The sequence below is a fragment of the Bidens hawaiensis genome, unplaced genomic scaffold (assembly GCF_021521415.1).
Source record: "Bidens hawaiensis isolate Kalapana, Puna unplaced genomic scaffold, B.hawaiensis_p1.1 tig00002123_1, whole genome shotgun sequence".
In the NCBI taxonomy this organism is placed as follows: Eukaryota; Viridiplantae; Streptophyta; class Magnoliopsida; order Asterales; family Asteraceae; genus Bidens; species Bidens hawaiensis.
Genome location: NW_027491112.1, coordinates 737,447 through 764,429, shown reverse-complemented (window position 1 = coordinate 764,429; position 26,983 = coordinate 737,447). Strand labels below are relative to the sequence as shown.

General features: G+C 38.7%; 3 protein-coding genes and 1 long non-coding RNA gene across 4 annotated transcripts; all 4 read right to left on the bottom strand.

The window, feature by feature from the left end:
• Nucleotides 1-1,642: 1,642 nt before the first annotated feature.
• Nucleotides 1,643-8,493, bottom strand: LOC143606014 (sodium/hydrogen exchanger 3-like). Its single transcript, XM_077081933.1, has 11 exons — nt 8,431-8,493; nt 8,274-8,326; nt 7,591-7,887; nt 5,287-5,476; nt 5,087-5,205; nt 4,222-4,319; nt 3,889-3,948; nt 3,563-3,804; nt 3,428-3,474; nt 3,301-3,367; nt 1,643-3,207 (listed from the first exon to the last, which is right to left on the bottom strand). The coding sequence occupies exons 1-11, from the start codon at nt 8,491-8,493 to the stop codon at nt 2,887-2,889; spliced, it is 1,557 nt and encodes a 518-aa protein (XP_076938048.1). The 3' UTR covers nt 1,643-2,886.
• Nucleotides 1,813-2,531, bottom strand: LOC143606022 (sodium/hydrogen exchanger 1-like). Its single transcript, XM_077081937.1, has 4 exons — nt 2,511-2,531; nt 2,337-2,420; nt 1,920-2,250; nt 1,813-1,856 (listed from the first exon to the last, which is right to left on the bottom strand). The coding sequence occupies exons 1-4, from the start codon at nt 2,529-2,531 to the stop codon at nt 1,813-1,815; spliced, it is 480 nt and encodes a 159-aa protein (XP_076938052.1).
• Nucleotides 8,494-10,314: 1,821 nt separating the features above from the next.
• Nucleotides 10,315-12,199, bottom strand: LOC143605234 (uncharacterized). Its single transcript, XR_013148470.1, has 3 exons — nt 10,720-12,199; nt 10,528-10,638; nt 10,315-10,390 (listed from the first exon to the last, which is right to left on the bottom strand). It is a non-coding gene; the product is annotated as an uncharacterized LOC143605234 (long non-coding RNA).
• A 1,684-nt stretch (nt 12,200-13,883) lies between these two features.
• On the bottom strand, nt 13,884-19,129 carry LOC143606760 (serine/threonine-protein kinase PBL27-like). Its single transcript, XM_077082423.1, has 5 exons — nt 18,320-19,129; nt 17,928-18,133; nt 17,655-17,844; nt 15,775-16,166; nt 13,884-14,511 (listed from the first exon to the last, which is right to left on the bottom strand). The coding sequence occupies exons 1-5, from the start codon at nt 18,450-18,452 to the stop codon at nt 13,933-13,935; spliced, it is 1,500 nt and encodes a 499-aa protein (XP_076938538.1). The 5' UTR covers nt 18,453-19,129; the 3' UTR covers nt 13,884-13,932.
• Nucleotides 19,130-26,983: the final 7,854 nt, after the last annotated feature.

Genomic DNA, 26,983 nt, shown 5'->3' with positions numbered 1-26,983 from the left:
TACTACCGAATTCCTCAGCTTGTTGGACTGAACGCAAGCGTTCGTCCAACTCAGCCTGAAATTCTCGTTGACGTGCCTCGGCCCATGCCTTCACTTGATCAAGTGTTTGGCGAGGGGCTCGAGTTCGTTTTTCCAGCTGGGTATCAGTGAATCCCAGTGGAATATTTACTCACTTGCCCCTACATGAGTGACTGGGGTAGTGTTCGTAAAATGTACTTCACTTGCCCCAGCTTGGGTGGCTGGGGTAGTGTTTGTAAACATTGTGTTGCCGGTGTTTACCCCAGTGGCTGGGGTTGTGGTTACCGGAATTTCTCTAGTCATCTTGGAAGTTTTGAAAAACTGGAGAAAGATGTAGTTCTAGCTTTATGCACGGATGGCGCCAATGAAGAAACACTAAGTGACCCCGGGCAGATTATAGGTAATCTGGGGGCTAAGTAATGTTTCCCACGAAGGTTAGGTCCAGCAGAGTAAGTTGTACTTCAGGGAACCTGCAAAACAGACACCGTAAGCTCGTCACTGAGAAGGGGGGGGTTCCTCCTTGTGACCACCCTCCGGCGTGAGAATCAGTCTATATTGCTCTTTGAATATAAAAGTGTATGAATACTATTAGAGCAGTTATCAAGTAAGTTATACGAGATAGTAGATAATGAAATGATAATACCATTTGCTGTCTTTTATAGCCGAAGGTGGGTTTCCAAGGGGTTTAGCCGGCCCAACACGCTACCAACTGTAACCTATGCACGTGCCCTACCTGTGAGTGGTGGATAGGTAGCGGCTGACACAGAGCAGGCGTGCCGTGCACTCTTCGTCTTCTACCAACTGCAGGCTAGGCACGTGGGTCTGGCAGGAGTTGGTGGGCAGGCGGCGGCTATTGGTCACAGTGCTGTGGCGTGCTGTCTGCCACGCTGCTGTCAGTGAGCTGTCGCATTCTTGGTCAGATCTTTTGTCTTTACCTCGTCAGGTATCACGCAAAAGATCCTCCATCATACGGACTGGCCCATTTTGGCGGGAGTTTTCCCCCTCCCGCCTTTGCTCATTCTTTCAGGTGACACTGAATATTTGTAAGTGTTAAGCCTTATGCGTGTAGCTATGCTGTGCGGGTAGCCTTCCCTGATGGCTTGTATCCGCAACTGCGGGAACAGGCGGGTTACTTTACCATTGGGAGGCTTTTCCCTGCGTATGCAGCTTGCATACTGCGCGTAGGCTTCTCTGAGCATGGTGGGTCCTGCGGGAGTAGATGGTCTTTGCGCAGACATCCCTGTTCAAGGTGAGTCATGCGGGACCAACTGAGCCCTGCTGGGACCTACCTCTTCAACAATACAACAAATCAAAAGAGTAATGTGTCAATTCTGTTCATGAGGTTTGATCCCTTACATAACTTTAGTCCAAAAACTTTCTTTTACATTTGGACCCTTAAGGTTTCAAGTTCTTGCCATTTTTTATCAAATCATTAACTCCGTCTATATTCTAACGTTAAGTCACAGGCATTTCTATTTTTTACCTATTTGAAGGAAAGACAATTATGACCAAACGTATTTTAAAAGATGAATATTCCATGTTTAACCATCTGAATATACTTTATTAAAAAATGTAGTATATCATTTAAGAAATTTGTCTTTCCAATCACACTTAATCACTTTAGGTTGAGTCCAAGCTTATTATCATCAAATCCAGATTCCTTTCTCCTTCTGGTTTAACAGCAATATTCATAGACATATCTAACCAGATATAAAAAATAACAAAGACTCATGTTGTTTTAGATATATAATTTAAATGAAACAAACAACAATATCCAAATTTTCAACCTCATAATTACAAAAACCAAAACTGGATTAAAATATCCAAATCTTCAACCTCTACAAAAACAACATAAACTTTCAGCACCATTGTATTCAAAAGCCTCCTTATTTAGCTACTACCTTCCTCAGGGATCAAATTAGGAAGACTTTGTTCTGTAGGCGATCCCGGAGCATACGGTACAAAACCACGACCACCAAAAACCGGACGCATGAACGCATTATCAAACTTTCTCCAGTAATAGTGAACTGTGTGAGATGGCTTTGATAGGAACACCTGTAAAGCTGACTGGTAACCGGCGTGATCAGCTTCTGGATCCCGCATATTTCCTAGAAGAGGAACATTAATGAAAGCTTTTGGGCTTGTTGGCTCAGAGGACTGCATTCGGGATATGTTTCTCGATGATGGAGGCAGCAGCAGTCTCACTAGAGGCTTAGTTATCAATCCAAAGACCTGTTACAAACAAATAAATATATAAATATACTTGAATTGTTTCTGTTATGTTTATGATATTTGATGTTAAAAAAATGAGAACTTACCATTGTACTAAATAAAACAACACTGATGGTACTTGTTATCATGATCGCGTTCCCACGCAAATGTGTATGCCCTGACCTTGTGAACTGCGACGTTAAGAAAATAATATCGTTTAAATGTGATTTTGCTATTAAAAAATATTATTAAACTTTAAAAGTTAAAACCATAAAACTGACCTGGTTATAGGCCAGGGCCATAGAAACAGCACCTCTCATAAGACCGGCCCACCAAATCAAAACCTTAAAAAACAAAAGTTAACATTAAAACGGTGACGATTTGTTTGATTGTTTCAGATTTGTGTTATACTAAAATAACATGAGGGAAACGTGTAACGAGTTCATACCTGCTGCTTACAAGTGATTTTTTCTCTTTCGTTATTTTTTGTCAAGTTGGATAAATATGATAATGGGAAAACAAAGCATCCTCTTCCAACCAAAACCAATCCCAACAAAATGGAACTCACTGCCACTGATGTTCCCGGGCTGGCATTTAAAAAACCAGTGATTATTATGACAGTTAACAAACAACATTATATAGAGTAAATTAATATCTTCAATAAAACGTACGTGTCTTGTACAAAGTGCCACTTTTCAATATCCAATGCATCCATACCAACATAAAGAAAGATAAATAGCTCTGAAATGAACGATAGTGTTGCAAAAGCGTGCCTGAAAGAACGAGTGAGTACATACAGTTGAACTTATCAAGTTCTGCAACATGATATAAAATAGATAAAGCAGTTATATGTTTAGCTCGTTGATTTGTAACATACTTGGTTGTGACTCTTGATTTCTCGGTGACATTATGCCAAGTGTAGTGAGACATCACAATTCCACAAAAGAAAACCGTAAGAATGCCACTTAAATGAAATAACTGCGAAAAAAAAAGTGAAAACTTTTAAGGTTATTTAACCGTACAGACGATAACAATAAAGTTTACAATATTGGACATAAAGAAAAGTCTTACTTCAGCTAACATATATGAAAGGTAAGCCATTAAAATCATGATGGCAACTTCTCGATCCGTTGAATGCCTGCAAACCAAATAAGGTATGAATATTCTTCAAATAAAATATCATTTTTAATAAGTATACCTTCCAAAGTATAGTGTTTTAATGACATATGCACTTAGTAGTCCAGCCTGCAAGAATAGAAGTAAAATGTCATATGATTATGCCTTTCGATATAGCTTTTGAATAAAATGGAAATATGTAAGTATGTAAACGTACGCCGACTCCTAGAACTGTGCTTGTGACAAATAAATAAAGAAAATCTCCAAGTAAATGAAACGCGTCACTCGTTGTGATCTGGGAGAAATCAAAGTGTTGGACCGCATTGAAAATCACAACTGATGTAGCATCATTCACAACGCCTTCACCGAACACCAAACTGTATAATAAAGGGGTTTCGTCTTGATTGAGCACCTGCAAAGTGCAAACAGAATCTGTTGCAGAAAAGATTGCTCCTAATGCTGGAACAGAAGACGGTTGAGAATATTAGCAAATGAATAAATATTATAAAATGTGATGAAATAAAAGAGTTTAAGTCATGAAACCTAGAAAGTCTCCTAGATCAAGAGAACCGACATTCATTCTTTTGAAAATTTGTGTAGCCCCTGTAAAGAAGTTATTAAAACTAGTTCAGATTGGTAAACCATGCAGTATTCCTAAATACGACATTAAACGAAGAAATATATTCGCATAAACATAATTAAAGTCAACGATTCCCGTTTCAGGATATGGATTTCGTAATTGATATCCCTCGTTTTATATAGATTTTGAACTAAATAGGTCACACGTGTTTGTTACAGATATAGTTATAATTTGAACATTCAAAATTTAAGCAATCTAGTATAACTAGCAATTTAAACAAGAAGTTAAGTGTGTACCAAACGATATGATGGTGAAGGATATCACGGTCCCAATAGCACCAAATAGCACAATGGTCATGAAGTTGCGAAAAAACTGTTTCTTCTTTACTTGGAACCTGTTAATATATCATTGCAAAGATAACAAGAACAAGGTAATAACTAATAACCATGAAAAATTAAGAATTTACGGATAAAACAGCAACTAAAAGATTGTTCACATATGTAGTGGTCATGAGCAAATCAATAAAAACACAAGATCAAATTTTAACACAAATGTAGTCTAGGGTCAATTGACAAATGCATATTTCATCCATATGGCACCATCATAGTAGACAATGTAAAATTACCAAGTGAATAATGCAAACGCACAACCAACCTAACTTGATGAACACACCAAGATTTGAACACAATGTTCGACTTTTTTTACATATTGAAAAAAAAACTTGATACAAGAACAATTAGCCCTAACAAGCATTAGGAAACACAATCAAACTCAAATTTAGATTCAAACTATTTTAACTATTAGTTCCTAGACTTTAGATCTCCAGACCGCCCCTTCAGATCTTCCATACCACCCTTCTTTATTCAACATTGGACCAATTTCAATAGACCATGCAAAGCAAATCCAAGGAATTATATACCGCTAGTTGACCCACAACAAAGATCATAGCTATAACTTAAAAGATCAATTATTGCTAACTAATAATTAATAAAATTTCTAGTTAAAATTCCATTTCAATGCAAAGCCGACATTACTCAATTAATAAACACTCTCCTAATCTTAGATTCTTGTTATGCCTAAATCGTAACGAACCTTCCGAACACCGAATATACTAACTGTAAATCTACAAATAAGCAATAAAAGCAAATAAATTAAACTCACCCGGCGTTAAAGATAATTGGCGGAAGAAGATAAATAAAGAACAAGTCTTCACTAAACACAAACAAATGTGAATGTTTTCCTCCAGTACTTAGTAAAATAATAGCTCCAGTGAATAGACCCTACAAATACAAAATAATAATAATCAAATTCAAATAAAACAAATTATTTCATTACAAATCTATTATCACAAACACGCTTACAATCAAAAGCGCGGTGATCGATTCATTCATCCAGCGGCTCTCCTCCAACAAATGTCCGATCACGATACACGCGCAAAGAAGAGCAACAAACAGGTTCATATTCACCACAGCAGCATACTCAGATGCAGCCAGTGAGGTAGTGTTCATCTTGGCCATCAATAACCCTAAATCCGGCAACATTGTGTCCAGTCTAATAATTTCAACACACAAACAAAATGAATCTATTGAATCATATATTCACATAACCTAAAGAAACAAATACATGCAATATTATTGAATCAATGATTTTAAATTACCAGAATGTGACAACAATAGATGGATTTGCGAGAGATGAATCGATGTGTGACTCAAAATGTGAAGGTTGTATGTGAAATGTGAAGGAACATTAATATTAATACTAATAATATTAATAATGAATATTATTATTATTATTAGGTTTTCAAATGATGATGTCACGAGAAGAACAAGAGGGAAGGTGTTTATATATATATATATATGGAGGAAGGAGGGACAAAGTTTAAATAATGTTCGATAATTTAGGACCTTGTACTATTTAACTTTTTTAAATTTGGTCCTAAATATTTTAATTTTGTCAAATTTTATTTTCAAAGTTTATTGTCAACTGATAATTGTATTGAAGTCCATAGTGAATTGAGTTTTGGAAAATAAGGAAGTATGAGTGGTAGATTGTAAATAATTGTGTTATGAGATATTGTCTATTAATTTCAATATTTTTTGGTTTTAATTAGTTTAGTTTATTTCCATAACTAAATTTTCTTACATTATTTGTTTCCTTAATTATATAGATTTATTACATCTTTTGGAACACTTGATATTATTCCTATATGCATCTAAAATATTAACCTTAAATTAAGCTTAACTTATTTAACATTTGTAAACTGTAATTACTTTTAAAATATGAACTTGTGTTGCGATGATGTTAGTTTTATTTTGTGTGTTTTATAAAGTTTGTTTCAGCTATTAAAAAAAAGGAAGATCGAGGGGGTCATACACGACGGAGACTTACATGAATTTGTGTATGTTTACTCTTTATGTTTCATATAACTTATAACAAGTTTTATGTTTTTTGTATTTAGGTAAATATAGAGAGTATGATATTTTGATATTTTGAAAGTAGTGGTTGGAATTTGGAAAGGTGATAAATGGTTGGAATGTAAGAGTTGTAATAATAAATAGGAGGACTAATAAAGGAAGAAAATAAAAGTTGGAAGGCTCTCTAGTAAGTAATAAGTTGTCTATACGAGGATACACGTGTTAGAATCCATTTTTGCATGGTGACCACTCATTGGATGGTTCATACTTTTGCTCTCACTCGCTCACTTTTTGAGTTATTTAGGCACCAACTTTGGCCTTCCTTACACCACTTTTACTAAGTCTACACTTCTAAATCACAATATTATTACCCTCTACAATGGAGTGTTTTTCATGTGATTCAAATATATTAGTTATTAAATAGGTGTAGTTTTTTAAAAGGAAAATTGGATTTTAATAATCCCAATTTAATGCAGTTGGCTGATTATAATCCAAACTTTGAAAGTAGCTGTTACTGGTCCCAACTTTCACACTATTTATTTTCATTGGACCTCCGTTAAAAAAAACTTAACGACGTTATGTTTTTTTCCAAATTTCAAACTGATATTTTAGGGTTTTTGATCGGAATGAGAATACGAGTCAATTGATGTAAAACTTACTTCTAAACGGTGGTTCAAACGACTAAAGGATGCTTCAGTTTCGGTGTTTAAACATTTAATTAACAAAAATCAAATTGTTTGAAGCGTCGTTTTGAGTTAAGTTTTACATCAATCGACTCGTATTCTCATTCCGATCAAAAGCCCTAAAATATCAGTTTGAAATTTGGAAAAAAAACATAACGTCGTTAAGTTTTTTTTAACGGAGGTCCAATGAAAATAAATAGTGTGAAAGTTGGGATCAGTGACAGCTACTTTCAAAGTTGGGATTATTATTATCAGCCAACTGCATTAAGTTGAAATTATTAAAATCTAATTTTTTTTTTAAATATTTATTGAATTTGTTGGGGTGGTTTGATAAATCATAAAAGTGTGTTTTAAGAACTATTAATAAAAAGGTGTAGTTTTAAGTTTTAACTCGTTATATTTATTTTTTACCAATAAACTATACTTATTTTTTTAATCATTTTATACCCTTTTAACCTTTTTTTAGTCATAACAAAGGCATGAGTGAGTGCATGACCGGTGCTTAGACACCGCTAGAAATTGAGGCATTTGTGACTATCCGTTTCAGTCGCAAAACAGTCGCAATTACCCTTTTGCAACCGTTTTGCGACTAAAAAAGTGGTCAGAAAAACACAGGTCGCAACTGCTCTGTTGCGACCATTTTGCGACCGCTATCACATTGTGACCGCCGTTGCCATCGCAAACATTGCTACCTCTGCAGCGGTCGCAAATTTTGCGACCACAGCTGCAGTTGCAAATTTTGCGACCACTGCTGCAGTTGCAAACTTTGCGACCACTGCTGCAGTCGGAAATTTTGCCACCCCTATTGCGACCACTGGCTAATATTTGCGACCTCTTTTTATTCCAATTACTTATTGGTCGCAACCTGTCAAAATATTCTGACAATAAGCATTACAAATTATATTTATACACACTCACATACACAATCATATACACAACTAAAACTAAAGTTTCTATTATAGACATTCAATATAAACATGTTATTCAACGTTTATAAGCAAACAAAATGTTATTCCTACCATTCTTCTATATCCAGTTACATGAGCAACTTTTGACACCAACTAGTCATTCGGATATATTTGGGTCTTTAAAGATGGAAAATGATACCTGCCAAACACATACTACACGTTTAGCCATACCTTTTAACTCAATAAGGGGTTTAAAATATTACACAAATGATGAAATGGAACCATAGATCAAACCTTGAAGAATGCTAGCGTTGTACTCCATTGTTCCTTGAATATCTAAAACATGATACCGGTGTTGTTAATGTTTGTATCGTAAACCTTGGTCCTAAACGCAACCTACACACATATAAAGAATGCAAAGACCAAATCATCAATCCAAATAGATGGTTAAGTTAATAACAAACATTAAAACAATACTAAATTAATGATTATAAAGTAACCTGAGAAGCCATAAATTGGAGTGACTCAGCCATCTTGTTTGCATGTGAGGTACTGAATTCCATTTTTTCTGCAACTCAATTTGCACTGGTCAAAGACTGAAAGACGAGACTTCTCTTGACCGTTTACACACCAAACCTTTTATAAAAACAATTCTTGGTGTTTATTATTTTTTTTCTGGGATAAAACCAGGGGCTAGATCACAGATTTAGGATTGTAAACGAATTGTACAAGCATGAACAGAGAATGTCCGTGTTCGTTTACTTTAGCCGAACAATTAATCAAACACTAACAAGTAAACTAAAAAGGTTTTCTTTTTTCTTGTGTGTGTTCGTTCGCTAAAAAAATGAGCATGTCCTTTTTCGTTTATGTTTGTTCGTTATTAGTATAAAAACGAACGGTTGATAAACGTAAACGAACAAATGGCACCAACTGGACATAGATGAGCGACATACATAAGCAAAAACCAATTTAAATATAACAGTAATCTAAACAATGTGCCGGACCTAAAAAGTTATTAAAAGTAAACTAAATTGTAATCAGCCAAAAAAATTAAATGGATATATTTAGAAACAAGTGTAAACAAACATAAAACCAATAGTTATTTAAGGTCTCACAATTGTAGTACCACTCATCTTGTTAGTTATGTTGTTGGATAGCCATAAGGTAAGACGGGCATATAAAAGCTTTTAATAGATTACTGTATTAACAGAGGCTACATATCTACCAAATATTTGCAAAACAGAAATTTTTAATGCGTTATATTTACCATAGCACAACTACAGGTTACGTTTATCCGCAGGGGTTGAAACTATCAGCAAATGCAAACTGTAATAAATTCCCCCCCCCCCCCTCTCTCTCTCAAAAAGGAAAAAAAAAACTAAAAATGTAATTAGTTCTAGATGACTGTTCAAGCTATTTATGTTACGCAAAAGGCCTACAACCATGCAGCAGCTACCAGATGATCGCTAATTGTAAAACATGAGTATAACATATAAACAAATAATCAAAAAAGTCAATTTAGCCTTACACAATGAAGGGGCAATCAATACTCAAGGAGACAGTAGCAACCTAGCAGGTCCTAAATCTATACGGGCCTGCAAGGACTGCTTTTTGCACAATGTAAGGGATATGTGTGTACAAAACTCGTTATAGAAAATCTGGCAGCTTAACTTCTAATACTTTACCCACATATATACTCCACAAACAACCAAAAAAAACTAACAGGACATTTAGCCAACAATTTACAAAGTACACAACAAAAACTCAAACCAACAAAGAATCCACTAAACATAAAGGGCAAAAGCAGTAAAAACACTGAAACAAAAGTGTTTCAATTAGACATACCTAACTGTTTATATGCAATCTGAGCACAACAAACTTCAACCAGAATGATGATGACTTTATTATACACAAAAACCCCACTTTTTAATAAACTTTACAACTCTATCTATCTATCAATCAATCATACCCAGTGAAGTCCCACCAATAGTATAGCTATAAGTAGGGTCTGGGGAGGGTGGGATGTAGGCACACCGTACCTCTATCCACATGGATAGAGAGGTGGCTTCCAGAGAGACCCTCAGCTCTAAAATACATATGTATGAAGCAATACAAAGGAGATCAGAGTTCAACAGTAGTAGTAATAATAATAATAATAATAATAATAATAATAATAATAATGATGATGATGATGATGACAATAATAGTAATAACAATAATAATAATATTAATAATAGGCCATAAATCCTAACGCACCAAATCAAAATAAAAACAAATAAAAACCAATATTAAGAGTACATTGTGCTCATATACACAATCCTAAATGCCAAACCAACAAACTGACGGCTGATCGATTAACCAAATAACAGCAAATATAACACCATACCTGTGGTTCCAAAAGCCGACGATGATGACAACGCACAAACACTCAAAAAGCAGAGGAAACAAGAACTGATCACCCTACCAACAAAAGAAGATGTAATTATTAATAACCCAAATGTGACAAGTGGCTTAAACACGCGCAAACCAGAGCGAAAAGCTCAGCAAGACCTGACCCTACCAACAAAAAAAGGTAAACAAAAAAAACTACTGTCGACCTGTCTCGAACTCACGGAAAACACGGAACCATAAAGAGTTAAGAGAAGTCACAAAGACCATCTCAACACCAATGGAGAATGAAACTGATTCCAATAAACATATTTTATATCCTACAAATTAACAAAAGAAATTCTGTCACGAACCTTTAATATTTAACAACTTAAAATCACTGCCTAATAAATGATAATTACCTCCCCATCTTGTAAGTTCAATGCATATAAACTGGTGTTAGCAATACACATTCTTGAATGAAGTGTAACTACCTCCCTATCTTGTAAGTTCAATGCATATAAACTGGTGTTAGCAACACACATTCTTGAGTGAAGTGTAACTACCTCCCCATCTTGCAGGGTCTAACGAAAGGCTTCCAATACGTGCTTCTGACACACGATTCCTGCCATGTAAACAATATACATAGAAGCAGAAATATTTACCAACTTAAAATCAAAATGCAACATAAGAAGTATAAACTTGATCTAAAACTATTTTGAGAAGGGATTAACTATCAAGCTTAACTCATAACAAACAAGATGATTCAAGATTATTCGCCTAGTCATTTCCATCTTAGTATCTAGCACCAGGTTACCACTCGCTGTATTTTTTGCTCATCACAGTTCCAACAAGATGATACAAAGATTCAATGATTATAAACCTAACCTTTGATTTAAACCTATTTATACAATTTCACAGCATATAAAACTGCAATAGCTCAAACAATCGTTAAAATCCAGTTTGATGATTAGATGCTAAGTTACAACAAGATCATTCATAATTCAATCACACAAACCCTAATCCTACAATTCTGAGTAAAAACTCCAGAAATGCATCAATTTTGGTCTACCTAGGGTTTTGTTATTGACCAGAGGGATGCATCGATTATAATAAACTGGACCAGGAACTCGTAATCACGGCTGAATCGAAACAGACGGATAATAAGAAAGGAATTACGGACCGATTTTGAATGGATAATAAGAAAGGAATACACAACAAGAACATCTGCAACACCTAATTTGATGAAATTGAAACATAATTAAGCAAAACTTGGCCCGATTTCATGAAATTGAAACAAAAGTAAGCAAAACAAGACCTAATTTCACGAAATAAAAACATAATTAAGCAAAACCAGACCTGATTTGATTAAACTGAAACAAAATTAAGCAAAACCAAACCTAATTTCATGAAATTGAAACAAAATTAGCAAAACCAGACCTAATATCATGAAACTGAAACAAATATAAGCAAAACAGGAACTAATTTCATGAAATTGAAAAAAAAATAAGCAAAGTTAGACCTAATTTCATGAAATAAGCTGTTACAAGACGTATAAGTAGAAATTCCGATCAGTCGATTTACCGGACCGGCGAGTCTAGCTGAAATAGGAGGAATGCTTAACAACGATCAGTTTTAAGTTGAACGAAGATCTGTGGAACGGCGGCGATGTCATCGACGGGATGAGAAGAGAGGCTTCGTTGATGGCGAACGGTGTTTTCTGCCGAACGGTGATGTCGAGGATCTACGATGAACACTGTTGATGGCGAAGCTTCGTTGAGATACTGTTACGACGGTGATGGACGGACATTGTTCGAAGAAAACAGTTGATGTCGACGGGAAGAGGCGGAGGCGATAACGGAGGGCATATGGACTGAGAATGAGAAACGGTGGTTAGGGTTTTTGAAATTGGGGGAATTGACGGGGAGATTTCTTTTAATAAGAATAAAAAGTATTATCTTTAATATCTTTTATTTTACTGTTGCGACGTCTAGAACGGTCGTATGTTTTTCATTTTGAGACCGTTTTTTATAATTTAATAATTTTAATTAATTAGTTTTAATGATTGTTGCGACCAAAAAAAGCGGTAGCAGAGTTTGCGATTGTTTTCCGACCGAATATGTTTTGTTTGTTTATTTTGCAACCAATATGATTTCGGTCAATAATTTTGCCACCATCTTTTTTTCGGTCACAAATTTTGGTCGCAAATGCCAAGTTTTCTAGTAGTGAGATTAGATGGCACTGTGGTTTAAAATCTTTTCTTTTATTTGCCATTTCCTTTCTTTTTGTACCAACTTTTTTTTTACAAATCATCACTGCATTTGCTATCGGTATCGATACTCATATGAATAATAAATAAGCTGAAATGGTCCGAGTATCAGTACATGAGGGGTACCGAATTTACCAAATTAGTATGGTATTGGTACAATACCAGCGTTCAATAAACTATAAGGCCAAAACCGCAAAAACAAAACAAATAAACCATATTACCAAAGTAACCCTTGATATCAAACGGGTACCGAGTACCTTAATACCCCCCCCCCCCCTTGAATATACGCATGGTTTGGGTTTCCCAATAAAACTCTACATATTTTAAACAGGTATCGGGTACCGAAATGCCCGTATCCGTACCCCGTGACTCCGTGAGTAGCGAATACAGAATTTCTAAAAGCTTGGTACCAGTTCGGTACCAAATATGTGGGTACGGGTATTTAGTAAAAAAAACTCATCCCAAAATCATAATTTTCAAAGTTAGAGATCGAAAATCGAAACTCACTTATACAAAACATTAATCATCTCAATCAAATATTAAACAAAACTCCTTCAAAGTAATTGACGGATTGACACATTAACCTGTTTAACTCAGTTACGGTCTTTAACTCAGTCAAGCCATAAAAGAAATATAAACCAAATAGGCTCAAACAACATCGCCTATAAAACCCGTTTAGCTAAAGTGGTTGTATTCATTTCAACCCGACAGGTTCACACGTTTACCCATTTAACCCGGTTGCAGTCTTTAAGCCGTTCATTCCATAAAAATTAAAAACCAAATATAGCGAAGTGTTCAAACGAGAACACAAACTCAAACAAAAAGTGAGTACTGAGTATGCAAGGCACTGTACAAACTACAAACAGCCGCAAAATCCGAACATATCATTGGTTACGGTACGAAGAGAAAGGATCGGTACAAGAGAGAACCGTGCCCTTTCTACTTCAGCCATAGCGTTCCAAAAGTACAAAATCTTCACCGCATAAAAGGCTTAGCAAGAAACCAAGGCTAACCGACCAAGACGATTGATCTGACTGTAATACGTGTATCGGCTAGAAATGTATACATCCATATGAGAGATCATTACATATCATATAGATGCAAGTATGCACATTGTAGTACAGTACATAAAAAACAAACATCTATTCAAATATACCTACAACAAATACAAATGGATAAAGACAGACACATCTCAGTTAACTCAAATCCATGATATAATTACCAACAGTCAAACCAAATATCAACTTTTTTTTACAAAAGTCAACAGCACTTTCCCCTTTTTACCCCAACCAACATAATAACCAGCAAGTAACTTGCTCATGAAAAAACACAAACACATGATATTAACCAACAACCTTAAATTCCATTACTCATGTGTAGCATCAAAACTACCACCACCACCCATCGTGTTTGTCCGCTTTCTGTCCCTCCGATTCTCTCCCACCCAAACTTTAGCCTCCGCCACCGCCCGTTCTCTATCAAGATCCCGGTTCCTAGCCCGACCCGTATTCACAGGACTATCCTTTTCACAATCCGGGTCATCCACCAAACCCCATTTCCTACCCGACCCATTACTGCTTTCGCCGTTTCCAACATCGGGCCGAGTACTAATTTTTCTGTAATCAGGTGAGTTTTTGCCGGTAGAAGGGGACCCGGTGTCGCGACCAGCGTCGACACTAGGGTTCCTAGTCCGGGTCCTGGGAGTGCCTGACCCACTGCCTCGGGCTCGTTCAGTGCGGACTGCTTCGGGGTCGTAGGGCTGAGAGGCTAAGTAGGTTAAAGCGGTTACAACGTCACCGATTAGAGGGCGTGTGGAGGCTTGTTCTTGTAAACACATTGCTGCCACTGCAAGTGCTTGGTAAAGCCCTCTCACTGGGTAGCGTCCTTGTAATAACGGGTCAGCCATTTTTGGGAATATCCTCCGGTCTTTGAAAAGCGGTCGGGCCTACAAATTATTACAAGAAAAAAGTGATATACGATCTCCAGTGAATATCAAATACCTGATTCTTATCCTTCTTATTTTAGAGGTGCAAATGAGCCAAGCCGAACCAAGCCCGACCTCGGCTCGGACCTCATCTCATTTATTACTTACTAATTAATCTATATGCATTTATTTTTATTTTTTTATCTATATATATAACAGTATATATGTTAGTTATTTTCTATCATAATTTTATGTATAAATGTATAGTAATAACTATTATACAAATATGTATATAATATACTGAATAAAAATTATAAAAATAATAGGTTCGTTAAGGCTTGCGAGCCAGCTCAAGCGTGATAAGTAAAGCTCGGCCTCATGCTCCTTTATTAAATAAGCTACTTTTAAGGCTCGAGTTCGCTTAAGCTCGTATGCATTTGATCTTTAAGCGAACCACACTCGAGTACCTCATGAGCGGCTTGGCTCCGTTTACACCATATTATTCTCTTCGCGAGGTGGAAAAATGGGCGGTTGGTAAATTGTCAAGCATGTGTTAAAGTTGGTAATTTAATATTCAAATCAAGCCAGGTTGAAACAGGTTATCTTTAATAGTCGTTCATGTTGGTGAAAGTTGGTTTGACCCGGCAACACTGTCTACCTTTTTCCAAAAAAAAATAATAATTATGTATTTGGGTGGCAAACTGGCAAAGTATACTCGTCTTTTCAAAATTTTAAAAGGCATTTTTGTCATATGAAACCAAATACATACTAGAGTGTGCAAGTGGCCTATAATATACTTTCACTGTATAATAAAATAAGTTGAATAACTGGCTTCCGCATACATTATCTCAAAGTCTTATTGATAATTAATATATTAAATATGATTATAGAAACTGCATTTAAACAATAATCTGACTATGTGTTTGACCCATAGGAAATATATGCAACTTGACTCTTAAAAATATCAAAAAGTGAAGGTTCGTAAATTTACACGCACACACACACACACTAAAGTACAGGGTCAAATGGGTCGTCCAGCATCAACCGAAAGTGTATTTTCAGACTTCAGTGCATAAAGCTACTAGCTTTTTTTTAAAAAAATTTGCTGAAATTATATTATTCTCATCACAAGTACTTATTTTTTTAGTTATAACAAATAGTATTTTGACTCATAAAAAATAAAAATGGTCCGTTTTGACCCGTTTCCCGCCCCTCCCATTTTACCACTTTTACATGTAGATTTGACAGTTGAAACTTAAAAGTTAATTGCAATATAAAACTTACCCAAGCAACAAGATTATGTTCTCCAGGAGCACGGGTATTGTCAATGGCTTTTCGTCCAGTAATAAGTTCAAGAAAGACGACACCAAAACTGTAGACATCGGATTTCAAAGTGAGTTGACCGGTCATGGCATATTCAGGAGCACAGTAGCCATATGTGCCCATAACCCTGGTGGAAACATGTGTTTTATCGCCTACGGGGCCCAGTTTCGCAAGTCCAAAATCAGAGAGTTTAGGGTGGAATCCTTCGTTAAGAAGAATGTTGGATGATTTTAAGTCTCTGTATATGACAGGCGGGTTTGCTTTGTCGTGTAAATATTCCAAACCCTTGGCTGCACCAGCAGCTATTTTCATCCTTGTGTTCCAGTCTAATGGTTCTTTATCTGGTGGAAGATCTGAAAAAAAAATGAGTTTCTTTAACAAACGAGCCCGAGTCGAAGCTTCACTTGTTGACCTCAAGCAGGCATAAAGGTTTAAACAAGCCTACTACTTATGTTACTTTTATATAATATATAAATATATCTATATAATAATTAATATCGTATATAGAATTATGATGATAAAAATGTAACTTAAATTCATATAAACTAATTAATAAATAATCAACAAGCCGAGCCTGAGCTTGAAAAACTACTCACGAGCCGAGCTTGAGCTTTAGAAATAAAGCTCGAAACGAGCTCTTGTAAATTAAACGAACCGAGCTCGAGCTTGCGCTTAGGTGAGCTCTGGCTTGGCTCTCCATAATTACACACGTACTAAATAGTATGCAAAAGGGATGCTATGAGTATATTTTCTTATTCTTATTTGTATGTTAATTATGCAAGATATGGATAAACAAACAATGAGACGTAAACTGCGCGCGTGTGCAATGAAAGTTATCCAGATTGGGTTCCTCGTATGCCTCCTATTAAATTATGACTACCAAAGAGAAGTCTTAACTTTTTAACTAAAAGATAATAACACCCAGGAAGGCCTAGAGGTGCCTAGGTGGCAAAATGGGTGGGTTGGGTAGCGGGTCAAACTGGTAATTTTTATACAGGTCAGGACGGATTTACCCAAAACGCATCGTTTAAAAAATATTATAATGCATGATGTGTCAAATGTCAAATATGATTAGAAAATTGATATTATTTCATTATTAACCTTATTAACTAAGTTATTTATTTTACCCCTTTGACCCATTAGAAATAATGCATAACCTGAATCGAATTGCTATCCTTACTCAGGGCCAACTAAATGATACAACAGCCAATGTTCTAGCTTCACTAATGGTTATATATAGCAACATAATGAAATAAATAAATAAATAAACGCCATGGATGATTAAAAATAATGAAAATACTTATAGAAAAAGTTCTCTAGTTGTTCTTATCAACAATTAAACGACATTAAAGTTAGGCATGAATGCTAAAGCAGGATAGCATGCCTACAAAAGCTGTTAATGAATTTAATGATATTAAAAGTCTATCCATTTTCTATTTCTTTTTGCCAGTGGTGTTTTTTAAGCATTTACATAAATATGTTAGTCATTAATAAGAGAAAAGAATTTCGTCAAGTACAATGAGATAAAATGCTAATCTCTCCACATGTGATACATTAGACGCCAACTCTACTTCAACCCTACACGTTGACTCATTGTTATAAGTTCTCTAAAAAACGAGTTCAAACCAGGTCTCGTATGTGGTAAATTTGGGCTTTGATGACTTATGGGTGCATTTGTATGCTTACTAATGTTCAACTTAGAAAATAATGTCATATCATGGTTCCATCTACTTTGTATGTCATGTCTAAAACTTTTTAGGTAACAAACTTGACGCCATTGAAAACATTTCTAACGAATAACGATGCATAAAAAATTAAATGAACAAAGAAAAGAATATGACCATGTAAATGATCCTCGAGCGATCCCAAAGGCATAAACTCATAAACAAGAAGCCGTTGGTCTCCATCCGCACAATAACCAATCAAATTCACAAGATTCGGATGATGTAACAAGCTAAGCATCAAAACCTCCACCAAAAACTCTCTATTCCCTTGAAGACCATTTCTATCAAGCTGTTTCACTGCAACCACCTGTAACCAACTTACTTTCATCATTCACGATGACAACGATTAATATTAACATCACAATACATGAATTTCAAAATGTAACTCACCTGTCCCGTGCTATCCAAACGACCTTTATAAACCCGCCCAAAACCACCTTCTCCTAACAACGATTCGGGCCTAAAATTCTTGGTCGCTGCAGCCAGCTCACGAAAAGTAAACGTTTGCGCTGCAATGTTCGCGGGCGGTGCGTCTTTCGTTACCGTTTGTTCTTTCTTAGGATCCAAATTAACCTTAGATTGAGATTTCGATTTTCCTATCACAATTATAAAACACAAAGCAGATCTTCAAATTACATTCTTGAACCATCACATTACTCCAAACCAATCCAAAATCAAGAAAATCAAGAATCTAACCAACTCAACAGATCAATTACAACCCACAAAAATTACATTAAAAAAATCAAAACTTGATGATGAAAAGTGTTTATTTAATCAATTACCTGAACTAACCCTACTGACATGATTCAATTGATGACCAGCTGAACCTTCTTTCCCAATATCCTTCTTCACCACTTCTTTCACACCATTTCCTTCTTTGTTTGATGACCCAAAGCATGGAAAACACCCACCCATGCCAAAAAGATGCAAACCCACTAATTATTTCAGATGGGTATGTGTAAAAACACCTCCTTTTGCAATTATCTTGAACACCCACAAATTATATCAGATGGGTATGTGTAAAAACACTTCCTTTTGCAATAATCTTGAATACCCACAAATTATTTCAGATGGGTATGTGTAAAAACACCTCCTTTGGCAATAATCTTGAATACCCACAAATTATTTCAGATGGGTATGTGCAAAAACACTTCCTTTTGCAATAATCTTGAATACCCACAAATTATTTCAGATGGGTATGTGCAAAAACACTTCCTTTTGCAATAATCTTGAATACCCACAATATTTCAGACCCAAATCAAAAACCCATGAATAATTTGAGCTGACCGATCATCAACAGTAAGTAACAAAAGTAGATCAGCAAATTGAAGAAATGTTGTTGTTTTAATAATAATAATAATAATAATAATAATAATAATAATAATAATATCTTGTGGTGAAAAAGATTGGATTTTTAGGGCGTTAATGTAATGTAAATATGTAATGAGATGAAGAAGAATTAGGTGAAGTAGATAGTAGATATTATAGTGTCGAAATCTACGGTCATGGGTTTGGATTTGGGAGCAAATTACGGGTTCGGGGCATCATTAACGGCTCCGGTGGGTTTTGTGATGGGTGGGTGGGTGGTGGGGTCGGCAAGATGTATGTGTGTATGTGCTTTCATAATTCTTTTATAAGTATATAGTTTTTTAAGTAAAAGGAGATGAGACTGGAAATATATGTTGGATACAGTTTATATGGCTTTTGACTCGTGTAAGATGCTTTAATTATCTTAATTAATATTATTATACACTTTGTTTTAAATAAATTAATTTTCTTCTTGTACTAGATTAAACTATTAAAGACATGTGTTAGACTATAAGACCATGCGGTGCTTGGTTCTACCACACAAGTGTGTGTGTGTGTGGTGTTGGGTGGGTGTGGGGGGGTGTGGCACCGCAACAATGGAAAAATGTGGCAGGCGAGATGGTGGAGTGCATGAGCGGGGATCATTACATAAGGATGAAAACTGAGCAAAAAGATGGGGTGTGATGGAGCAGTTATGGGGAGAATTTCCGTCTGGCTAGCATGACATGTGTGGGGCTTGCGATAGTGTGGCGTGACCATTGCACATGCTTAAGAGAGTTATAAGTTTGGATAACAGTGGGATTATATTATATAATTTGTATTTCCTATTAGAATAATGTATGGTCATTCATTATCACCAGGTACAACGTTTCACTATATGTTAATTTAACATATGCTAGTTTGATTAACATACAATAACAACACGCTCATGCACGCGCACCATTTAAAACACAATCCAAACAAATTTAAAAAAGATCTTAATATCATGTGTAATGAAAGCCAAGGGGGAGTCAATCAAATGATACCATTTAACTATGAGTGGCACCCTCTTGCGTAACCACCACACATAGTTGCAGCACAAGAGTACAAGGCCACTGCCCACGAAAAAATGTTGACTAGAGGTATGTTTACGTAATTGCATTGGAATTTTTTGTATTTTTTTATATTTATGCATCACTAAAAATTATAATATAATATTTTTCTATATAGAAATTATTTGGTATTCACAATATAATATGTACCGTAAACATATTTTAGTCATCAAATGTATCTTATCACGTTATTTGTGTGTGTGTCGGTGTGTGAACAATTAAGGGTAAAATAATTATGAAATTTGTGCAAATCATAATGTTTCCTTTGTTTTTAAGTGTACTTTTAACATAATTAGACCATATATTTCTATGAGAAGAATAGAGAAACATATAAAAGGGATCATAGGGATCATAATGATGTTTTTAAGGACTAGTGTTTAGTATTTTGGTTGGTTTATGAAGAGGTAGGTCCCCGCAAAGCCTAGTTGGACTCGCAAGACACACCTTGAAGAGGTACGTCTGCGCAAAGACCAACTGGTTCCGCAGGACCCACCATGCTCAGAGAGATGAAGACCTTACACGCAGTAAGCCAGCTGTTCCCGCAGGAAAGCCTCCCTTGGTACAGTACCCTGCCTGTCCCCGCAGTTGTGGGTACAAGCCAAGAAGGAAGGCCACCCGCACTAACAGTAAGGCTACACGCATAAGGCACTAACTCTTAATACTTCAGCAATGTCACATGAAGAAGGAATGAGCAGGGCGGGAATATTCCCGCCCAAAAGAGCTAGTCCGTACGCTTCTGGAAGATCTTTTGTACTATACCTGCCAAGGTATGGACAAAATAGACAAGATCTGACCAAAGCAGCCCATGAACCAATCACAGGGTGACAGCTCACCGACAATAGTACGAGGAGGAGCACGCTCCATTACAAAATGTCACTATCATCCGCTGCCTACCCACCAACTCCCATCGTGGCACGTACATAGCCCGTAGTTAGTGGAAAAGGAATATTATACAGCTGGCCGTACCTGCTTGGAAACCTACCTTCGGCTATAAATACTCCAACACCTTAGAACGGTATGATCATCTTATCTTCTCTCTAGCTATTCCTCTCAATATACACTTATATTCAGAGCAATCTAGTCTGATTATCAAGCCGGAGGGTGGTCACAAGGAGGAACCCCCCCCCCTTCTCAGTGACGAGCTCACGGTGTCTGTTTTGCAGGTCAAGAAGAATAACCATCTTTGCCGGACCTAACCCTCATGGGAAACATCTACTTAACCCTAAGATTATCTGTAATCTGTCAGGGTCATTTAGTGTTTCTTCATTGGCGCCATCCGTGCATTAAGCTAGAACTAATTCTTTTTTTCAGTTTTTTCAAAATTTCTAGAAAGATGGTTAAGGTTACTCCGAGGCCAAGGCCACCGAGTGACCAAGAAACCCCGGTAACCACAACCCCAGCTACTGGTGGGAATACCGGTGAATACACGGTTTTTACGAACACTACCCCAGCTACCCAAGCCGGGGCAAGTGCAGTAAACAATCCGCCCCTGGGATTCATTGATACCCAGGTGGAGAAGCAACAAACGAGGCTTCCCCGCCAAACACTAGATCAAGTTAAAGCTTGGGCGGAAGCACGTCAGAAAGAATTCCAAGCTGAGTTGGATGAACGTTTACGTTCACTCCAACAGGCCAACGACGAATTCGGAAGCACTCGACAACAGCTCAACACGAGCAATGATTGCGAGTATTCGGATGACGATTAGGAAGAATCTGACAGTGACGCAAACCCTCGTCATAAGGCGAAAGGGAAGCGTAAAGAAATAGACTTCCGCTCGAAAAGAAATTTTGGAGAAACTTTCAAGCCAAAGAGCGTGGGGAGAAACCCACGTGACTTCTCCAAAACTTTCAGACCGACTGTTGCAAATGCGGGAACGTCCAAGTTTGCAAGAGACATTGCGGAAGCAATCGCTCCAAAGAGTGCCAAACAGATGTCCAACATAGGCACTTATGATGGCGTATCCGACCCAGACGATCACTTGAACAGATTCATAGCGGGGGCAACCGTCAGTAATTGGACGGAACCCACGTGGTGTTACATGTTCCAAATGACGCTCGTCGGGGCAGCCAAAGCGTGGTTGATCGTGTACCGGTCCACCACATCTATGATTGGGCAGACTTCCAGCACAAGTTCAGCCAGAACTTCAGTCAACAAAGAAAATATACTTAAGAGCAGTGGACGATCCTCAACTGCGTCCGAGAGGAAGACGAATCTTTGCTAGACTTCATCACTCACTTCAACTCAAAGAAGCTAAGTCTAGGCACTATAAGCGAAGATCTTGTTCGCGCCGCTTTCATCCAGGGCGCCGAGTACCCAGAGCTTATCCGCACTTTGACGGGTAAAGATGGCATACCATCTACGTGGGATGCCATCATGACGGCAGCTAAACGCTTTGCCGAGAAGGAGAAGCAACTGGGTAGAAATCTTCCCCAGAGCACAAATCTCTACACGCAGAGGACCAGAGAAAATAACGTCCGTACCGCCCGACAGAATAAGAAGAGGAAGCTTGGTATTTGGCAGTCAAGGATAAACTTTGACACCTCATCCAGCTCTTGCCCTCTCTCAGGCGGAAGGGACAACACGCACTCACCAAACAGGAATCCCAGATGGACGCCACTCACCAAAAGCGTCACCGAGATATTTGCCACCGAGAAACTCCCATGGCCAAAGGCTCCAATAATCCGACAGCGTCATAACGCTGATCAGAGCAAATCCTGTGACTTCCACGGGACAAAAGGCCACACCACAGAGGAGTGTACGTCTTTGAAGGATATTGTCGAAACATTCGTCAAAAATGGAGAACTTACACACCTCGTGGCGGCGATTAAGAACGGAGGGAGAAATGACAATCGGTACAAGGGCAACGGACGAAAGCCCGTCGACATCAGCATCCACATGGTTCATGGCAACGTCAGAGTAAGAAAACGACGAATGACAGAGCCAAGTGCGTGGAAGGAAGCTGAAGTGCGCTTCCCGCGTGTACCAGGAGGGCCCAACAAATAAGGCCCCATAGTGATCAAAAGCCAGCTGGGGCACTACATCACTTCCCGCACTCTTGCTGATAACGGCACTTCGTCAACGGTTATGTATAGGCAATTCTTCGAAAAGCTAGACGACGAAGACAAAGAACGCCTAGAAACGGTCTACGCCTCAATGGAAGGGTTTGACGGCAGCACAAACACCCCCTTGGGGATCCTATCCTTCCCCGTCACTCTCACAGACGGGAAGTACTCCCGCACAGAAGACGTGGACTTCGTCGTAATGAGGAAGCCACACCACACGTACGACATTCTCTTCGGGAGAGATGGGATGGCAAGGTTCAATGCTGTGGTGTCGTCGGTCCATGGTATGATGGGATGGCCAACAGCTGAGGGCGTTGCTATGATCACGGGCATTCCCCCGGTATGCATCGCATGTCTCATCCAAACCTAAACCAAAGATGGCTAAACCAACAACCTCTGAGCAAGAAGAATGGGCCTTCAATGACAAATACCCTGACCAGGCTGTTACCATTGGCCCAACGATCACTCATCCCACACGCACCCTGCTCAACGCTTGTTGCAAAAAAATGCTGACATCTTCACGTGGACACCAGCCGACATGATTGGTGTACCCCGAAGTAGGGCTGAGCATAAGCTCAAGTGTGACCCGGCGTTTACGCCGATCATACAAAAGCGTCGCGTGATGGGGACTGAACAGGCTAACGCGTGTAGAACCCAAATTAAGGAACTCCTTGACGCAGGCATCGTACGCGTTAGTAAATATCAAACATAGGTTGCAAATCCCGTCATGGTACCGAAATCCAACAAACAATGGCGCATGTGCATAGACTTCAAAGACCTAAACAAAGCATGCCCCAAGGATTGTTACCCGTTACCCGAAATTGACCTTAAGGTAGATTCGTTGGCACCGTTTCGCCTTAAATGCTTCCTTGATGCGTATAAAGGATACCATCAAATCCACATGGCCGTTGACGATCAGGACAAAACCGCATTTCGGACGCCCGATGGCACATTTTGTTATCAAATGATGCCATTCGGACTTAAGAATGCTGGGTCCACATACCAACGTCTGATGGACAAAGAGTTTCACGCCCAAATTGGGAGGAACTTGGAAGTTTACATGGATGACTTGGTCATCAAAAGCCTTGGGCCAGAAGCGATGTTGAAAGACATCGAAGAAACTTTCAACATGCTCAGAAAAATAAACATGAAGCTCAACCCGAGCAAGTGTTCCTTTGGGATGGAAGAAGGGAAGTTTTTAGGAGTCATCATTACTAAAGATGGCTTCAGAGCGAACCCTGAAAAGGTCGAAGCCATTATGAAAATGGAATCACCTACTACCATCAAACAAGCTCAGACACTGAATGGACGACTAGTCGCACTTAACTGCTTTTTGGCAAACCATGCGGATAGGTCGTTCCCATTCGTGTCAACATTAAGAAATTGCTTGAAGAAAACGCACTTCCGCTGGACACCAGAAGCGGAAGCAGCTTTTTAGGAGATTCGGTCACGCTTGATCGAACTCCCAACGCTCACAGCACCAGAAGCGGGGGAAGAATTAATTCTCTACCTCTCCGCCACAGACAGAGCAACCGGGGCAGTCTTACTAGTAGAACGAAAAGACATCCAGATGCCTATCTACTATGTTAGCCGCGTCTTGACAGACGTAGAAACCCGGTACTCTACCCTGGAAAAATTAGTCTTAGCGCTTGTACAGGCTTCACGCAGGCTAAGACGATATTTCCAAGGTCACCCAATCACCATTCTCACCAACTTCAAACTTGCAAACGTTCTAGGCAAACCCGAGTTGTCGGGACGCCTAGCCAAATGGGCAATTGAGTTGGGGGAATACGCGATAAAGTACAAGCCAAGACCAGCCATAAAAGGCCAGGTCTTGGCCGATTTTATTGCAGAAGTCCCCGCATCGCGGGAAAAAGAGTGCCAGGTAGAGGCTCAACCCTCTCCAGCACAAGACATTAACGATGTCTGGCGACTCTATACTGATGGAGCAGCCAACAACGAAGGTTCAGGCGCAGGGTTGAAACTAACTAACCCGGCAGGCCAAGAATACACTTACGCCATTCGGCTTGATTTCCCAAGCACGAATAACGAAGCGGAATACGAAGCATTCTTGGCCGGGTTAAGAATTGCGCGTAAGATGGGGGTGAAAAACTTGGAAGCCCACGTAGATTCCATGCTAGTAGCCAACCAGATTAACGGAACGTACACGGCCGTAAACGACACAATGACCCTGTACCTCGCACAAGAAAAAGCCCTTATGCGCGATTTTAACGATTGCAAAGTTATGCACATCAAGCGAAGCGAAAACAAATCTGCGGATGCGTTAAGCAAGCTTGCATCGTTAGCCTTCACCCACTTGGGGAAGGACATCCGCATTGAACTTCTTGGAGCACCATCAGTCCCGCATAAAGAAATTTGTGTCATCCAAACCGGCACGGAAACATGGATGACACCAATCATAAATTACCTTGCAGCGGGTATACTACCAGAGTCGAAGACACATGCAAGAAAGATACGCTGTAAATCACTGAACTATCAACTTGTTGATGACATACTTTACAAGCGTAACTTTCTTGGCCCACTCCTCAGATTCGTGGACGACCAAGTTGCCAACTACCTCCTAAGGGAAGTACACGAAGGCATCTGTGGAGTACACGCAGGTCCACGAGCAGTTGTAGCTAAACTAAACAACGCGGGATACTTTTGGCCGGGGATGCACACGGATGCACTGGCCTACATCAGAAAATGTAGATCCTACCAGCTTTACGCACCCAACACGCATCGCCCGAAGAACGAACTTGTTCCAGTCACGTCGTCGTGGCCATTCCAGAAGTGGGCCATCGATGTGACAGGCCCATTTCCCACAGCAGCAGGGAACGTTCAGTTCCTAGTGGTAGCCATCGACTACTTCACCAAGTGGATAGAAGCAAAACCCCTAGCCCAAACAACCGCAAAACATATCAAAAAATTTATTTGGTAATTTATTATTTGTCGTTTTGGACTTCCACAGAATTTGGTAAGCGATAACGGCACCAACTTTGCTGACCAGAAGCTGCAAAAGTGGCTGAAAGAACTTCAAATCACCCACACCTTTACCTTAGTGGCACACCCGCATGGTAATGGTGAGGTGGAAAGAGCAAACAAGAGCATCGTCGACGGCATAAAGAAAAGACTCTTGGAGCATAGATCCGGCTGGGTGGACGAAGTTCCACATGTTCTTTGGGCGAACAGAACGCTAAGAAAGGCAAGCACGGGCGAAACCCCGTTCAGCCTCACCTATGGCACTGAAGCCATGGTCCCGGTCGAAATTGGTCTACCCTCACCAAGAGTCATAACTCAACCAGAAGACAATGATGCGGAAAGACGGTTAGACCTTATGTTAACCGAAGAACGCAGAAACTTAGCCGCAGCGCGTGAAGAGAACTACAAGCGACAAATGCAAAAGTACTACAACACGCGGGTAAAACTCTGCAACTTCAATATCGGAGACTACATACTGCGTAACAACGAGGCTTCGAACCAAGAGCGCCCAGGAAAGCTGGCCCCGATCTGGGAAGGGCCATACATCATTAAAGAGGTTTTAGGAAAAGGCGCATACCGGCTCGAAAGGCTCGATGGCACTCCCATCCCAAGAACATGGAATGGAGCTCAATTACGCAAATGTTACATGTAGATCAATTCCAAACTTGTAAAGAAAAGGCCTAGAGCCACTTCTAATGGAAATGATTCTCCTTTATCACATTGTGTTGATAGCCTTACCTTTATACTTATGAACTGACCACACTGATATGCCGGTGTTCACCGCATAAATAAGTGTGAGAGGAAGTAAGTCGTTGCGTGTGGAAAGCGTCACAACCCGCATAAACACAAAAACAGTAAATATTTCTAAGGGGAAGATGAGGAAAACCTTCACGCAAGACAGATATAGGTAAAGTTTGGTCATCCTACTAAGTGAAAGTGACGGGTGTACCCGCACAATCATGATTGAGGAAACAGAACATTAACCTATTATCCAACACGCGTC

Bases quoted from the DNA above. Each gene is read 5' to 3' on its own strand.
- LOC143606014 (XM_077081933.1), bottom strand. From the start codon at position 8,493: ATGGAATTCAGTACCTCACATGCAAACAAGATGGCTGAGTCACTCCAA. The intron at 5,477-7,590 runs GTAATTGCGACT...TGAAATTATTAG, and splicing joins CGCAAAACGGTTGCAAAAGG to ACTGGACACAATGTTGCCGG. The intron at 3,805-3,888 runs GTTTCATGACTT...CTTCTGTTCCAG, and splicing joins TGATCTAGGAGACTTTCTAG to CATTAGGAGCAATCTTTTCT.
- LOC143606760 (XM_077082423.1), bottom strand. From the start codon at position 18,452: ATGGGTGGGTGTTTTCCATGCTTTGGGTCATCAAACAAAGAAGGAAAT. The intron at 18,134-18,319 runs GTAATTGATTAA...TAATTGTGATAG, and splicing joins TGTCAGTAGGGTTAGTTCAG to GAAAATCGAAATCTCAATCT. The intron at 16,167-17,654 runs GTCATATTCTTT...TTTTTTTTTCAG, and splicing joins GCTCGAGGATCATTTACATG to ATCTTCCACCAGATAAAGAA.
- LOC143606022 (XM_077081937.1), bottom strand. From the start codon at position 2,531: ATGGCCCTGGCCTATAACCAG. The intron at 2,251-2,336 runs GTAAGTTCTCAT...TGTTTGTAACAG, and splicing joins TTGTTTTATTTAGTACAATG to GTCTTTGGATTGATAACTAA. The intron at 1,857-1,919 runs GTAGTAGCTAAA...TTGTTTTTGTAG, and splicing joins TAATTTGATCCCTGAGGAAG to AGGTTGAAGATTTGGATATT.